Source organism: Zosterops lateralis, assembly GCF_965231275.1.
Source record: "Zosterops lateralis genome assembly, chromosome: 4".
Classification (NCBI taxonomy): domain Eukaryota; kingdom Metazoa; phylum Chordata; class Aves; order Passeriformes; family Zosteropidae; genus Zosterops; species Zosterops lateralis.
The window spans coordinates 38,361,838-38,376,024 of record NC_139765.1 but is presented as its reverse complement, the minus strand read 5'-3'; the positions used below and the strand labels follow the sequence as shown (position 1 = coordinate 38,376,024).

General features: G+C 38.1%; 1 protein-coding gene across 1 annotated transcript in view; it reads left to right on the top strand.

The window, feature by feature from the left end:
* LGR5 (leucine rich repeat containing G protein-coupled receptor 5) overlaps nucleotides 1–14,187 on the top strand; it is a gene marked incomplete at its 5' end in the record, with an annotated part of 91,460 nt that overhangs the window by 54,492 nt on the left and 22,781 nt on the right. The window contains 2 exons of the mRNA XM_083859827.1: nucleotides 9,259–9,474; nucleotides 11,837–11,908. Coding sequence (XP_083715953.1) covers nucleotides 9,259–9,474; nucleotides 11,837–11,908 — 288 coding nt within the window. The remainder of the gene's footprint in view (nucleotides 1–9,258; nucleotides 9,475–11,836; nucleotides 11,909–14,187) is intronic.

The following is a 14,187-nucleotide window of genomic DNA, read 5'->3' as shown; positions in this document are numbered from 1 at the left end:
GGAAACAGAGAAACAGTTCTTTGCTCAGAGAAAAATGTCAAATGACTCTTATCTATGCTTTAGTTGACCACCTTTATATTGTCACAGAATTACTCTCAAATAAAGTGATTTTCCTAAAACATTACAAGATCCAAATAGAAAACTCAGTCTGGAAGTTCAAATAGCTTTCACAAGAAATGTTGCTACACTGTGCATTGATCATCAACATCACAGGTAAAAGTCTAACATTGACAAGGATAGAATGAACATCTGTACCAGTCTGGTTAGAGTTAAGATGGTTGGTTGAGAAATGTGTTATGTTGAACATACTATTCTTTTTTGTATAGGTAAAGAAGCTCCACCAGAAGGTTAACATATTCTGTATACATTTTGTTCAGCCAAAATCTGAAGACCAGAATTAATAAAATTAGTTTATTTTCAGAAAAAATCACATAGTCTGTGTATAACTTAGCACTATACAGACACGCATTATGCTGTAATAGCTCCCATGTTCTTATGCCTGTCTTGAACTACATTTGCCTCTTTAATATATAAAGCATTTGTTAAGGTTTCTAAAGGTGAAACAGCCCTAAGAATTAATTATCTTATAATTGTTATTTGGTCAGTTCCTTTTTTCTTTATTGACCAGACACAGACAGAAATATCTCAGGCATATACTTTTGAGGTTACAGTTCTTTCCTTTGATCTTTGAAAAAGTCATGAGAAAATTCTGGTCTAGTAACTATATTAGGTTTTGTTTCTGCTAAACAAACAAAAAAATCTTGCTGAGATCACATCACTCTATACACATTCTGGACCAAAACATGATAAGCCAAGCCAACAAGAGTTCCTTTGTTACTCTGAGATTGTTGAATTTTCAGTGCAGTTTCTAAACAAAATGACAGTCTCACTCAGGCTTTGCTGCAAATATTTTTTTCCTTGGGTGAAGAAGTTGAAGAAGTAAACTGGAGTTTGTGCAGTCTATTTAAAGTACTGAATTAAAACAGAGGGAGAATAAGAATGGTGAGTAGAAACCTTTAGACAGCTGCCTAGCAGACCCAAGATGGAATGATACGGGTTTGTACAGAAAAACTACTATCACCTGAAAAACGATCACTGGCAAAAGAGATCTCTTTGAGGAAAAGAAAACTATTATTCTTTTGTTTGCTTAAAAGGGGTTGTGCCTGCCAGATAAAGGTGTGAACAGATTCAATTTCTTGTTTCATATAGTCTAGGAATTTTCTGTTCATGAGGTTGTTTTGCATTGGTTTCTGATTTACAATAGGAATTATTTCTTGAAACCTTTTTAATAGCAGGAATCTTTTCAAGAGTATAATTGAGAAGTTAAAAGCCTCCTCAAAAGCAGTTTCTATAAGATAACAACTTCTTCTATTTATTACGTTTAGGTCTGCAGGTGGCATGATTTCTCACAGCCTCATTAACCCTTTGCTTTGTGTTTGCATATATGCAGGGGGAAAAAATGCTGGTGATGGGACTTGAATCTCTTCCTTTTGTGGCTTTACTCAAGAAAGGCAGTCATGCAAAGGGGCAAACCATAGCAAATGCCTTTGATACCTTAATGAATGTGAAGAGTATTGTGTTAAAATCCTTTTTCTAGACGTATCCATGTCTAATTGTGCATGTGTGCACAATATGTACATATGCACACACTAATATTCCACGTTGCTCATAATGCACATTCATCACAAATATTTGCATCCAAGGTATTTCTGGATGATATGCTCTCCCTATTATCCAGTTCCAGGCTAAAAAATGACAGTATAGGTGTCAATATTGATAGAACCATTAATTGATGTCAAATGGCCTGTGGTACAGAGAACAAGGGCTGATGTGTTACTGGAACAAGCAACAATTTCTTTCACTTTATTGTCCAAGCTGTACTATTGCCTGTATGTAAAGTGGTGTGACAAGATTGAGTGACAAATATTCATAAATTTCTTATGGTTTGACTTAGCTCTTGAACAGATCAATCTTATTCAGACAGCAGATATTACTCATAATTACTATAAAATGAGAAATAGGCACAAAGATTAATCAAAAAGTCTAAGATTTGTGAATTTCACCTTTGACAGGAAAAATTGATGAGAAAACCTTAACAAATGACATTTTTTTCTGTCACTGAAGCAAAAAAAATAAGATTGAACAATATTAAAATATTCTCCAATTTTATAAAAGTCTTTGTAGTTCAGTAGTCAAAACCAGCAATGTGCTGCTTTGATTAACAAATGAGTTCAGCTACCAGAGCTTGGACAATGTTTGCATAGGACTTTAGTGCTTTATATGGCAGGAGAATTATGGAAGTAACGAGCACATGCTGATTTTGAGATGTGGTTTTGAGCAGAAGGGTGTAAGTATTATTGTATAGACTATAATTTTCCTCTGAATCTAGTATGAACACAAATTATCTAGATTGCTAGTCCTAATATTTCAAATGGCATTTATTTCTGTCAAGCACAAAAGATTGTGCAGATACCTTGATTGAAAGGGAAGAATACACAATAACTGATGTATCTCAACTTAGTACTTGGCAGTAGGGTTCAAAGAGTCACTTGAATGCCCTTGTTCCTATTAGTCACCTTGAGCAAATGTATTTCTTCTGAACAGACCATAAGCAGGAAATCTTTGGATTTTGTGTTTCACACATCATCAATATCTCCATTCTGTGTTTAAATCAAGAAAACTTTTAGTGATTTTTAATATATATGTATAGCTCAAAAACTTTTTACATGTGTATGTCAATATGTTTTTCAAGTGTAATTTTTAATTAGCAGGTTATTTTCTGACAAACTTTTTTCATTTAATGCAAGTATTTGTTTAAATAGATATCTTTGTTTCTCTAGTACAATCATCTTGGTTTTAATTACACCCTTTATATACCAGAATTAACGTATATTTTCAGTATTTTTGAACAAGCAGGGATTGGTCAAAAACTGGCAATGACATATCAATAATCTCTTTTTACTTTTTTCCCAAACTTTTACTTTTTCTTACATGTTAAGATATATTTTATATTACTCGCCACTGAAAAGTTGCAGGTCTCCATTTTCAAATGTTGCTAAATAAAGAAGGAAAGGGCAACTGGCATTGCAGGTGGAAAAGCAAAGCTTCTGCTATTCTTTTATTGGAACTATTGTAACACAACCCTTTGCAGTGAATTCTACAGATGAAACTTCATTGCATTTATTTTCTTGTTTAGACATCATTGTTAATAAGCAGCTCTTACTGCTGCATTGTCTGACACAAAAATAGTCAAAATTAAGAATAGGTCGGGTGCTGTTTCACTGCCCATGCCACACCAGTCATGAAGAACATTTCAAAGCAAGCATTATTTGCTGTATCACCTGCTCTCATTCCTGTGAAATTTAAAGGACTTTTGCTTTGATAGTGGAAAATAGGACAGAAGACAATACAGCCCACAAAGCATTTTAAACAGTTGACAGATGGTAAAAATAAACTATCTCTTCACCCTTAACAACCTGCAAAGCTGCAATTTAGTGAAGCAAATTAATTGGACTTTACAAGTAACAACAAAGTAATATCAATAATATTATTTTTAGAATTTTCCAACATAATTTGTAGATTTCTTAAATTTTATTTATAAGATATTTCAGTATTTACAGACCACCTGATGGTGACACCAGGTTTTACACAAAATATTATCGAGAATTCATCTCAGATGTTCTCAGTAGTTGCCTATCTGGAACAGGTCAGCAAATGGATTTTTCATCATCTCTCTATTCCCCCAGATATTTGACATTTCAAGAGAAGTTTCCATGGTTAGCCCAAACAAGCTCTGGAAGACTTTGAGGGCACACAGTTCTGAAATTCTTCCAGTTCAGGCTTAAAATTAAAAAGATGCTTTTTTTCCCCTCCCAAAAATGTTAAAATTGGACAATTATTTTCCAGCTTGATCCTTCTGTTAATAATCCTGAGTTTTAGTTGAAAGATCTAACAACTTTGATGAAGTTACATTCTCTCCAGAGAACTGTTTTCATGAAAAGAGAGGAACCTTAGTTGTGGTTTTCCATGTCACACCCCATGATAATGAAAGCTACAGAAGGTATTATCCTTCTTAAGAAAGCTGGTACCTCAACAGGTACCCACAAACTGCCAGAGGAAAAATTTCCCACATTAGAAATTGAGGTTGTTTGTACCCATGCAGATGTCTACACATACACAAAGGTGTCTCAAAACTCGCTGATGCAGTCTCCTCCTTTTATTGCACACTTTTACCCTCCTGGGGCTGCTACAGCCCCAGGGCACTGGGCAACAGAAGAGTGACTGAAACATCAAACAGTAGTACAGTATCAGACCACTCCTCTCAGTCACAGACATTTTTCTGGATTCATAACCAAGGGGAGGAAGGTAGAGGTGCAAGGTTACCTAGAAAGCATTTGCTAATGTTTTCTTTAATGTGCAGTCCCTGGCTCAACCAGCCAGTTCCTCTCAAAGTGGGTGCAAAGAGACTGTATTAGATCAACAACTCCAGGCTACCCGGTGATGTTTTCTTTCATCCAACAGAAGGTACATCTGACTCTTTCCTGTCTTATGAGTAATTTCAAAAGAGGGAGGGTTTATCACGTATCTAAGACAGACAAAATTCTCAACCTCAGATCTGCTAGCAGAAATCATCTTGGATGGTTGAAGCCTGTCAGGATATGTGAGAGGCCAGGAAGCTGCTGTTGGAGTGTTTGGCAGTACAGGGGCTCACACAGATCTCCAGTCAGGTCCTGGGGGCCATACAGTGGCACGCTGTGGTAATCACAACCAGCCAAGCAAAGCTCAGAGCGCTCCCAGGCGCTGGCCTTGGCCACCCACCCGGCTGCACTGTTAATGGGGTCCTTGGCACACATTTGACCCATGCCAAATAACACTGCCCTGAGCTGGGGAATGTGTTCCTGGGGTTCATCTGGTAGATGACATGTCCCTGGGACTGTCCCCAGCAGGTGACACCTTGCTTGGGAGGTTAGGAGAGGTCACTCTGAGCCATTTGGCTGCAGACTTGTGAGTGTTCCCAGACATATCAAACATGCCTGTCTATCTGTGTGGAGTCATGATCTGAGTCAGCAGCCAGATTTCTGGGATAACCCAACAACTGCTAGCCCCCACTTTTTCCCAGCTGTGGGGATTGAAAGTGCCCTGTATCAGAGCCAATCTCTGTATAAACATAGCAGTGCAGTTGGCTTCTTGTCTGTATGCAGTGTGATAGCATCCACTGTCTTGAATGCAGGTTTACCAATACCCCTGAGCAGCACATCTGGATATGAAGAGAAACACTACAGATTGAGAAACTCCCGGGGCTGTGGAAACCTCCTCACATAAAACTGAGCAGTGGGACAGAAACAAATGCTCCTAAACTGTGACTTGTGATTTGTCTTTTTTGGTCTTCTTGTTGCTATGCAGGGTTCTTTGTATCAGTCCTGTAAAAGCGAGATTTGAGAACTGCTGGGCTGTTGAGTTGTACTTCAGGTTTTTACAACAGTCCCAGCATTTTCCCCTGTGGACTGAAGGGGATATCCTGCTTAAAAGACCAGTTTTGAAAAACATGGCTTACAACAGCCTGCTCTATTTTTATTACATCCACTTTTCAAAGCTAGTTTAGATGTCACTTGCCATTACTTAAATGAGACTTTAGTCAATCCTGTGAACAAACCCTTGAGAGGATCTGTGTGCTGACACACTAACAGAGATGGTGGGCTGCAAGTGACATTCCCCTGGCCTTTGTGCCCCCCCAGACAGGCCTTGTCCACAACCCCTGCCCATCATTGTTCCATTCTTCATGGAGAGACTTGACTGAGGCTCCCTGCATAGCAGAGCTGAGTCAGGAGAAGAGGAAGGTGATATGAGAGGGAGAAGTGCACACCTTCTTTAGTCCACCATGCCTAAAATCAGCCTTCCTGTGTCCCCACTTCTCTGCCTCCCCTACCTGTTACCTACAGTCCCTTTTCCTTTGGTTTTACCTCTCCTACTTCAAACTTAAACGTAAACATCGGAAGAAACATGTTATCCTTGACTTCTCTATCCATCTTTGTGGATTCCCTCTTCTCCAGACCTTTCCTTGTGTTCTGGCCCTCATCTATTCAAGATGAGCAATCCATGTAATAGCTGTTCATTTCAGAGGGAAAAGCGGTTTGGGAGAAATCTCCTTCTCAATCTCCTATCAAGCATTTGATTTAAACCTGAATGAATGGGCAAGGCACTCCAACCAGATATTAAGGAATTTCCTGATTGTGAGATATGCCTAGGTTGTAGCTGGTTTTGAGAGACGATACAGAAAATGGGGATTATTTTTTTTTTAATATATATATATTCCCTTAGAAACCTACCACTGGCATGAAACTTAGCTTCCATTCATATTAAATTGATAAAAAATGCAAATCAAATATTTTTCAAACATCTGCCTCTGTCTGTACCAGTAAATGAGGTTTTCATTCTCCATGAACAATATCTTTTTATACTTTGTGCGCATGGTCACAGAATTCACAGTGTGTCACAGGAAACACTAGTGGGTTACAGTCCACATAGCTCAAGCATTTGCTTTGAAAGGTTTAGACATTTTAAGTGAGCTCATGGTGAATTTCATAGTGGCTGCTTTATTTACATGCTGCCTATCAGAAGAGATCAAGTATTTCTGTGTCCCTAAATTAGCTCTCTCTGGAATATAATAGCAGCTTTCAAACTCACCACATGTTATCTACATGTATTTTCAGTTATAAATAGGTCATGTTTGTGAGTTAATGGGTTTAGTTCTCAAAGTGCCAAAACTTTGATCAACACATGTAAAACAATTGGCTGAAAAGGGTGATTTTGATCAGTCCTTTATGTATCAGTGTGCATTACCTACAGTATGACAGGAAACATAACCACTACTGAAACCTTTTAATACCTGCAAGAGGGAAAATGGTGCTTGGAAATTTAAAAAAGATTAGATAACGAAAGAGCACTTGAGGCAGTACTTCTTATAAGTACTTGCAGGATATGTAATCCAGTTACAGAACCTGAAGCACAAATCACTGCAGCTTTTTTGTTTCTTCCAGGCTTTATTTAAACAATAATTCAACTATCTCGAATTTCATTTACAGTACAGCAGTTCTGTTTTTCTTTGTTCTGCGGGTTTTGCTTACATAGCCAGTGGTGGGTTTATATTTGGAAACTTCAGCTATTAAAAAAAAAAAGTCAGTTCCTTGATTTGCTACAAAATATTGATGAGATAAAAATCCTGGTCTCATTGACAACAGCAGAAATATTGCCATTTCAGCCAACTAACTGTTGGCTTCTCGACACAGCCAGGCATTCTGTGAGTGGCTCCCATGGACTGAGCAGGGACATCAGGGCTGCACAGGCAGGCTTCCTATTGAGTGAGATGTTAACTGTAATACTGCAGCACATGTAGTTTGAATAAAGGCTCGATTCTTTAATCAGTGAAACTGTCAAACTAAGGCAACTGTAACTTTTTAGTTTACATACCAGCATCAGCCAGGGAAGAAATTTACTTCTGACTGAATACAAAGAAACCTCATCTACTCATTCAAATTATACCTTATTTGAAAACACAGGCATAACATGGTTGTTGCCTGGGGAAAGGAGGAAGAACAACTTGAGTATATCTAAACATTTCCAGCCTTACCCATTTGTTGACAGACCACTGAGTTATTTTGGAAGCTCTGTCTCTGCTGCCTGCCATGTCAGTTATTATATTGAAAATTTAATTGTACAAGGGCTTTGACACTGAACCTTATAAATTTGTTCCAACTGACCTTGTCTCAGTTATTTGCCAGCCTGGCATGGAGCCTTAGCAGTCATTATTTGTTCTCATGCAGTAGGTAGGGCCAGCATGGAACAAGAGATAGAACCAACCTGACATTTTACATGACTATAAATGAGGAAGCAGCTTTAAATAAAGAGATTAGTATGCCCACCACAAAGTATTGCATTTCTCTCAAATAGACCAAGTTTAGGTTGTCCAGAATTTCTTCTTTGTACCCCATGTGTGGCTGTTTGTTCTGTAGTATCTTCAAACATCTATTTAAATTTATTTCTGTTTTACCATTCACTTAGTTACTCCTCTCTAAACATTTCATTAAAATTTTTAGAGCACAGCTTTCATGTTATGGAAAAGGTATAAATCACTGCAACACATTCAAAGCAGAAAAAGTATAGGGGCCCACATCCCCAATTGGGTGTTTCATGAAGTTTCAGAAATCTGAAGTGCACTTTTAAATCTTTCCCTGAAAGAATCACAAAAGACAGAAAAAACAAAAGCCAGTGAGTAGATGACATTATATTTGTGCCACCGCATCTGAAAATGGTTCACTAGATTTAATCCTTAATTACACAAGTATGAGAACTAAGCATCACCTGCCGACTCTGCAAAGGTACAACGTGCAGTTGAGCTCCCCCTGTTGGCTCTGCAGCAGCTGAAGTGCATTTAATAACTTCTTTTTCAACATAAATACATCACATTTACAATACTAATCTCTAGGTAAAAACCATTATGTTCCACTATTATAAAAATGTGAACTTCAGTTCTCATTAGAATCATTAGGATAAACGGTATTTGCACTGAAACAGGCTCCCCAGGGAAGTGCTCACAGCAGCAAGCCTGACAGAGTTCAAGAAGATTTGGACATTGCTCTCGGACGCATGATGTGACTCTTGGGGATCATCCTATACAGGGCCAGGAGTGGGACTAGATGATCCTTGTGGGTCCCTTCCAGCACAGCGTATTCTATGATTCTATAGCTCTGCAATATTTAAGAAAAGGTAAAGCAGGAACCTCCAGAGACTCAGAAGTGAGTTCTATTTATGGGTCTTGGAATGAGTATTTAGCGTATGGAAATCCAAATTATCTTGCAGCTCAGTGATTTGTAGGTCCTGAAAGAGAATCTCTGGATGATTTTCTTGCACTTTTTTGTTCCATAGCTTCAAACAATTGCAAAAGGAAACAAAGTCATGCATGGTCTTTAGTAAGATCTGATCAAAAATGATCAGTGTGTGCTTTCAGTGAGTTTATGGCTCCAAAGGAGAGCTGTCTTTGCAGAGCCAGCTGGCAAGCAGACGTGTAGACATGATTTGAGATCTCAAGGATGAGACTGCAAGCAAGATGGGAATGTAGAATCTCCAGGAAATGAAAACTGGGGATGGCAACCCATGTCCATCCTTTGGGGTTATGTTCATGGTGATAACTTCTTATAGCCATTGTGCAAAGCCACTTTTCTTTTCTTGAAGAACTCTTTTCTCTGTTTCTTCTTCTCCTAGGCGTCTGGATGCCAACCACATCAACTATGTACCTCCCAACTGCTTCGATGGCTTGGTCTCCCTTAGACACCTGTGGCTGGATGATAATTCCTTGACAGAAATCCCAGTCCAAGCTTTTAAGAGTTTACCAGCACTTCAGGCAATGACATTGGCACTGAATAAAATTCATTACATACCGGACTATGCCTTTGGAAACCTCTCCAGCTTGGTAGTTCTGTAAGTTTTATTGATTGCTTTTTATACATATCTTCTTGCAGGGCTTCAGCCTCTTGGAGAAACAGATTTTATTGCATCTTCGTACAGTTTGACTAGCACTTGTTAAACCAATTGTTTTGATCTAGCTTAGAAGTTTCCATCTCAATAAAAAAATATTCAAGGGAATTAAAAATCACGCTATGTGGTCAGCAAAACAAACAGGAAGGGATGAATTGTGTGCTGTCTAAGATGGAAAGAGAGAAGATTAGAAACAGGAAATGAATGGAAGTCTTTCTGGGGGACTTGGAAAGAATGCTACCCAGTAGAAAAAATATGCATTTCCTGTCATAGAAAGTATATGTAGTTTTGTATTTGGTTATGTTTGCATACCGGTTCAACTAACTGAAACATGCACGGCTGGCACCAAAATCTGGAAGGCATACTATGAATCATGGTTTCAGCTTCTTATCTTCTGGGAATGTACCAAGTGGGAAAATCTAGACTGGCTGTAGAAACTTAAGTAGAGAAGTAATTTCTGGATGCTTTGGAAAACACCAGCATTATTAAAGAGAGAATTACATAGTTAAGCTTTACAGGCTGTCACAAACCGTGGTCTTTATGTAAGACACTTAGCATATTGTAGCATACTCTAGCCCAAGTACACTGTAAGCATTGAACCTGGCACACATCAGGGTTCTTCACTGACAGCTGTAGTCACTCTCTCTGCCTCCATGGGGCCCCAAAAATGAGAATTAACAGCTGACTTGTGCTGCAAAGCCTTTGCCTTCTCTTTACATTAAATATCAATCCCATTCAAGTTAAAGAATGGATGGACTCGTGATTTGATCAGCCTTCTAGACTTATATCAGCAATGGAAAAGACAAGAGGCTGTCTTGAAGGTTGTTCTCAAGACCCCTACCAGAAATGTAGTGGTAAGAGGACAGTTAAGAAATGCGGGAGAAAATAATTTCTTTTCATGCCTTACTTGCTTCTGCTCAGTTAAGTTTCCTTATTTAAGCTCTGCCTTGCTTATTTCTAATCTTCTGGGCTTTATAGTGATTAATATTTGAATCATTCCTCATGACCTACAACAGCTGATCTTTTTGGCTCATCAAGATCTTTGTGTGTGGTTCTGGTTTCATTGGATTGCTACTCTATACAGTATGGCAAATTTCCAACATGGTGCAAAAGTGCATGGTCAATTGGAGCAAGGGAAGACCTTTATAATTAAAAATCCAAACATAACTGGAATTTGAAGATGCATTCTTCATGCTAACTAAAGCATTAAAGGTCAGACTTGTCACTAAAAATATAGAGCTGATTAGGTTTCTTCCTAGAAAAGGAAAAACCCAGAGAAAATTTTTATTTTGCTGTCAGAATCCTTGCCTTTGATGGACAGGTAGACTCGAATTCTCTAGGTTCTGCAGAACATTCAGAGAGCCTCTTATTTTAACAATATTTTCGGAGTATAATGAAGGGCCTGGCAGCCACTCATTCACAGCCTTTCTGTTCTCTTAAAGCCTTTCTCCCTTAGTTTCCCTCCACTACAGGGGTAGGATTTTGAGGACAAAATAAAAGGAAAAATCTTGGAAAAATGCATTCTTGTTAAATTAAATGGCCTGAAGTGGCTACAAGTTGAATCTACTCACATTCATGAGCTTTACTCAGAGTGGTTTTTTTTCCATGTCAGTCTAAAAGACAGAAATAGGCAGAACTCAGAGTCTTGAGATGGAGTGGGGGGGAGGGGTTGTAGAATTGGTTACAATATATAAAAATTACTTTCAATTGCTAAATATTTTAGGAAGTAGTTACTGATTTTCATAATTTCAAAGAAATGCAAGTTACAGCGCTTCTAAGAATACTTAGTTTATTCAGGGAAGCTACAAGTTTTTGTGTTGTGGCTTTGTGTCTTTTTGCATTCTGCAAGCCTAATGCCCCTTACCTGTCTGCTGTGTTACCAGTCTCCTCAATGGCTGCTCTTTTGGGCCATACCCTGTAACACCCCTTGAATATACATCTTCCAAATATACATCTCACACCTCACACATAGTTTTTGAGAGGTGTTACTTATCTAATTAGCTATCATTGAGAATATGTCTATTCATTATGGAAACCCTGGCCTGGAACTACGGGATATAACGCTTTTGAACAATCTAGGTGGTTTTAAAACAGATCCCCTCTGTGAAGCCAAATAGAGATGTATTAGGAGAATGGGTGGAGGGTGGTAGAGGTGCCTCCTATACATGCTCTTGCAAAAGCATGATTGCATATGATCAATGCTTGCCTAAAATAAGTTAATTTTGATTTAACCATCAAAATGTTTTGCTTTAGTCCACTGTGTGCAGTGTGCTTTCCTGACTGTGTGCTTAATGTTCCCCTGCAGACATCTCCATAACAATAGAATCTATTCCCTGGGAAAGAAATGCTTTGATGGGCTCCACAGCCTAGAGACATTGTGAGTTGACCTCTTATTTGTTTCTTTTTTTTTAGAGTGTTTTCATTAATATTCTGAAAGAATAAAAATAGCCCAAAAGCCAAATGTGGGTTTGGGCTTGCCTAATCACTACAGGATCTAAGTGATAGTTCACAATGACTCTATGTAGTAAATCCTATTTTTGACTACAAAATTAGTTTGCCTTTTAATAAGCATTGTCAATTGATAAATTGTTTGAAAGACAGTTGAAAACTGTGTTGAGCATAGAAAAAGAGGTGACTGAACTTATCGTTGCCTGGTTTAGTACTATTTATTTGTCTTGTTCAATCAATAAAGCTAATAGCTAGATTGGGAAATTGTCACAGTGAAAAAGTTTTAACATTAAGAAACTGTCTTACCATAGAGCAGAGTTATAAAATTAGATGAGTTTATTTCTTTATGCCTGGAAAAAGCAAAAGTTTTAGGTAATCAGATTATGCATGTGCTTTACAAGTGGGAGAAATATTTCAGTTGTATCCAAGTTCTTGTCTTTTGAGAGCTCTGATGAAAAATAGCACTAGTAAAGACTGAAACTTCCTCAAGTTTTCACTCTAATTCTGTTTAGACCAATTCAAATTTTCTTGAGTTTTCTAGCTAAAAAGTATTCTACATAAAATACTAAACAGGAATGCAGTGCTAATGGTTAGCAGAAATTATTTTGCTACAGTTAGTCAAATACAGATGTTGTCTGCTGGAGTCACCCAGACCCCAGAAATGCCACAGGGACAGTAAAATTTTGCATGTGCTTCCTCCCACACCTGCTGCAGTCAGCTGCATCATTTTCAGTGATTTTGGATATTTTACCCAACCAGGACAGAGGTTAAAAACCCAGTTACGAGAAACAAATAGTCTCAGACATGGATATTGCTAGGCTAAAGGTAACTATTTGCTTTCCCATCCACAAACCTGTGTACTGCCCACTTTCATCTTTCATTCATATTAGGAAGCAAGAAGGTTTGGGCTTCTTGGGGTTTTTTATCACCAGATTGATTGCACTGATCCCTTGCCACTGAATGCAATTTGGACTTTTAGCCGCCTGTGAGTTGAAAGGAAGTCCCTTAGTGTAGCACCGGAAAGGGGGACAGGAAAGGAAGAAGGAAAATGTAATGGTTTGGTTTGTTTATTTAAGTGATATTCGCATGGCACTTGGTCACAAATGGGGAAAAATAGAACAATGGAACAAGTAATTGCAAACCCAGTCCCAGCCACCTGGCATGAGAGAGATGAAAACACAGAGGACAGTCATAAACCGGGGAATAAATGCAGCCACTTCCCTGCAGCAGGACAGTGTAGCACTTGCCTCAAGCACAGTAATTACATAATCTATAGACCAGTTCCCAGATAGTCTCAAGATAATCTGAAGAGATCTTGCCGTAAATGATGGACGCCAGCTTTAAGATCATTTGTTTGCATTGAGGCGTAGGTCTGGAAATCACATATCACTAGAGGGCAAAACCAAACCATACATGCCTGTAATCTCTTTTTGTCAATAAGCTGGAGAGATTTACAAGCAGGAAGGAAAGCCTTGTTGAGTTCAGACAGCAGTTTCCTGCCTGCATTACTTCAGCCTGATACTATTTCAATTTCAATCTATTGTAAACTGTGGCTTGGGTTTTGCCTGCTTAAAAAGGCTTTTGCTCCAGTTTTTCTGATTATTTTCCTCACAAAACATTGCCAGAGAGCATCACAGTAAACTGGCATATCTCAATTTTAGTTTCAGCCATCTCCTAAATGCCAAAGGATACAAATGTCATGCTGAGGGCAGAAGTAGGATTATAATCCATTCAGCCTGCCAGAATAAAGTCTAATTACTGCTGCAGCACGAGCATTTCTTAAAGCAGAGGTCACTACCTTAGCTACACCATCATTTTTACAATTTGTGAGGTTAGAAGTATTCTCTTGACTGTTGTCAAGTCTTAAAATTAACATTACAGTAAGAAATCTTTATAGAGAAATGCATTAGACATGTAAAGAACAGATCACCAAAGTCACTAAATATTCTTTTGAAAGATTTTTTCCCTTTTAATACTTTAATATAATGCAAAAGATGGGCAATTTATAAAACAGCAAATCCCTTAGTAGTACTCGAATTTACTTACATTTTCTTTATTACAGAATAGCTAAAATGTTACTAAACATAGAATGCTGATAAAAAGTAGGAACGATAATATGCTCTAAATAGACTTTGGTGGAAAATGTCCATACACTTTTGAGGATTTCCTGTCCTTTTGCTCTATGTATTTATGCAATGCACAGAAGAT